The sequence below is a fragment of the Lipotes vexillifer genome, unplaced genomic scaffold (genome assembly GCF_000442215.2).
Source record: "Lipotes vexillifer unplaced genomic scaffold, Lipotes_vexillifer_v1.1 scaffold426, whole genome shotgun sequence".
NCBI classification, from domain to species: Eukaryota; Metazoa; Chordata; class Mammalia; order Artiodactyla; family Lipotidae; genus Lipotes; species Lipotes vexillifer.
The window spans coordinates 2,865,279-2,868,603 of NW_006779491.1; the positions used below are offsets into that span (position 1 = coordinate 2,865,279).

Here is a 3,325-nt window from a genome sequence, read left to right on the forward strand (position 1 = left end):
GCCGTGGTGGAGGGGAGCCGTATCCGTGCTCGGGAGCGACTCCAGTCTGGATCCCCTCCCTTCCTGACTGTGTAACCCGGGGCAGGTTTCTTAATCTGTCTGCGCTTCGCTTTCTTCATCCTTCAAATGATGGTACTAACAACCTGCACCGCAGGCTGGCAGTGAGGATTAAACGACTTCTGTCTCTGAATTGCTTGGGACAGGGCCTGGCACGTGGTGGGCACTAGGGCAGTATCAGCTGTTGTTCTTTTTCTCCCACCGTGCCTTTGCTGACATGTGGGGCAAGAATGAGTGAAGTTTCGCGTTTTGTCAAATGTTCTCAGAGCTCCGGGCGCCCTGTGGGACAGGAGTGGCTGTTGGGGTGGGGGTGATTTTGGGTGTTGGGTGGGGCTGGGCTGCAGCTGTGCCCCTGCCTTCCAGGACCTGCCCTCGTTCACCCAGAGTGTGCACAGGCTGGTCAACGACCTGCGTTACTACAGACTCTGCAATGACAGCCTGCCCCCCGGCACCGTGAAGCTCTAGGTGCGGCCTGCTCACCGCCCAAGGGACATGGACCTCTGCCGCCGCCACCTGCACCACCTCCGCCTGCTGCCAAGGGTGTCTCCCGGACGGGCCTTGGCCACTCCTTGGCTTCTCACGTCCGGAACGGCGTCGCCTGCCCTCACCCCCCTCCACGCTCCTCTCCTGCCACCCACCCAGCAGAACTGGCTCCGGGGTGTCCAGGGGTCTGGAGCGGCAGGGATCATGCGGCCAGGTACCAGGGAGGCAACGGGAAACCCTGTGGGGTGGTCCGTGCAGATCATGCGTGTATCAGTCACGAGGCAGAAATGCCAAGCAAGGACAGCTGTGACAGTGCCACCTTCTCACCATTCCACCTCCCCACCCCTCCCGGCCCAGCTGGCTAAGGAGAGGCATGATGTTGGAACTACTTTGGCACTTCTGTCAAGCCTCTCCCTCCCTCCCCCTCAATTGCCTTGAAGTCTCTGCTGTTTGTCAGAGATTTGCAGACCCATGGGGTTTTTTTTTGTTGTTCTTGTTTTCTCATCATTCCATTGTGATACTAAGAAACTAAGAAGCTTAATGAAAAAATAAAATGCTTATGTTGTTGTTATATAAACGCTGGTTAGGGAGCTTCTTTTCCACTCAGAACTTCCTCAAGGGCCAGCATCCAGGTGAAGGGGAGCATCCTGGCAGGGAGCGGGGCAGCAAGGGGTGAGGCCTGTGTCGGTGCCCTGGGGGAGCCCCTCCGAGGGGGACTAACTTACATCCCGTCCTCTTCTCGACAACATCTTTAACAGTGAGAAGATGCAGGGTCCCTGTTTCTCAAGTTCAGGGACGGTGGGGGACTTGGTCTGACAGCTACCCTAGTGGTGGAGGTGGGCCTGGAGTCCAGGTGGTGTCCACACCCCTGCTTCTCAAAACGTGGGCTCCCACTCCTCTCCCTCCCAGAGAGTGGACCCCTCAGTGGACCAAAGTCTCGCCTGAGGACAACAGGGAGATGAAGGTCTCTTAATGGATTGTCTGAGAATGGGGGTTGGGGAGGGGAGGGGAGGGTGTAGCCGTGTGAGGGGCCAGGAGTGGGTGGGACTCAGGTCTTGCTGGTGTGTCAGAGAGGTGAGGCCTTGACCAGCTATTCATGTGCAGAAATGGCGCTTGTCCTTGAAGTTTCTAGGATAACGGATCGGATCGGCAGCTCCTCCTGCTTTAGGTGTGACAGGGACTGGACAGACAGGACTGGGGTTGCTTCTAATGAGGAACACCACGCCTGACAGGAAGAGGTTTGCTCACCTGAAAGTGAGAGTAGGGGTGTTATGTGAAGGCTCATTGACAGAACTGGGGAGGGAGTTGGGGGCTGATGGCTTCTACTTCTGAGGCCTTTCTTTATAAGAATAACTTTGGTGGGGGTGGGGACGTGGGCTGGATTTGAGCTACGCGCACACGTGCACATAGCCCCTTGCTTCGCGTCAGTCACAGCCTCCTAGCTGCAGCTAGCCCCAGTTCAGAGTTCATAGAGGAGGGAATTGAAACTTCAGTCACTCTTCAACGGAAGGGAATTAGCATCCAGTTATTCCTGGGCTATAAACACCACCTCACCTGCCTGCTAGGCAAGGCCGGGAGCGCTGCCTGTGCCCTGAGATGATGAAAGGGCTTTTTGAATGCCTAATGACCAAGGGGGTGAGGGAATGGGTTTGGTTGCCTGTGAGCCCCACCCTTGGATGGAACACAAGGCAGGACTTGGGATGGTAGAGGAAAGGCCTTGAGGAGTAAGGTGGGCTGGGATGGAGGATTTTTATTCTAAGACTGATGGGCGCGGCCCCAGCTACATGGATTGTAGTGAGCTCCCAGTCCTTGGAGGTGGACAAGAAGAGGCTGGGTGACCTGCAGGAAGGGTTCCTCCCCTGGGAGGGAGGTCAGACAGGTCTTGATCTGATTTCTCTTGACTGCAGTGCCCCGCATAGGGCCTGGCACAGAGCAGGCCTTAGGACGCCTGGGTGGAATTGGCTAAGTTCTCAGGCTCTTGGCAAATCCAGAAACTGTCTTTGTGATCTGAGGAAGGGGATGGGGAAAGGATAGAGATGGACAAGAGGGAGCCTTTAGGTCAGTCTCAGCTGGGGACAGATAATGGCTGGGGGTTTTCAATGAGGTGGACTGCTTTCCCTGCCACCTTTGGGTGCAAGGAGTTTGTCTCGGCTCCATTTGATTCCCATGTCCCGCTTTTCCTCTGGTTTATGTCATTTACATCCGCCAAAGGCACAGCTGCTGGCTTTGGGAAAGGTTCTGATGAAATTTTCTGATTTTCACAATTTATGGCATTTTCCTCCATTACCTACCGTTGGCCTCACACAACGGAGGGTTGGCATTTTTTAACAGCCTTTTCCCCTCCAACTGCAAAATGTTGTAGAAGAACATGTAAAAAATGCAGGAAAAAAAAAAGGGTCACATCTAATCCCAGCACCCAGAGAAAACCACTGTTAGTATTTTGGTGAATTTTCTTTCAACATTTCCCTATTTGTCTGCAAACATGTATGATTTTCCTTTTCCTTTTTTTTTTTTTTTTTAAATAGAGGTCCTGTTTTTGTAGTCTCCTTTTGATTTATTTAACATGACCATTTTCTCATGTTGTTAAATATTCTACTAAAACATGGTTTTAATGGTGGATGGTATTGTAATAGGGAAGAACAAATCTGACTCCATGTTAGATCTGTTTCTTTTACTTTAATCTTTGTGTTCTGTTGCCTTTGCTTCCAGTTAAGAATGTTGCCAGTAGCCTGAAATATACAGGACAGCCTATTCTCAAGGCTATACCTTTTTTTTTTTTTTTTTT

The 3,325-nt window shown here is 52.4% G+C and overlaps 1 protein-coding gene across 1 annotated transcript in view; it reads left to right on the top strand.

The window, feature by feature from the left end:
* XPO6 (exportin 6) overlaps nucleotides 1-522 on the top strand; it is a 73,743-nt gene extending 73,221 nt beyond the window's left edge. The window contains exon 23 of the mRNA XM_007452819.1: nucleotides 421-522. Coding sequence (XP_007452881.1) covers nucleotides 421-522 — 102 coding nt within the window. The remainder of the gene's footprint in view (nucleotides 1-420) is intronic.
* Nucleotides 523-3,325: the final 2,803 nt, after the last annotated feature.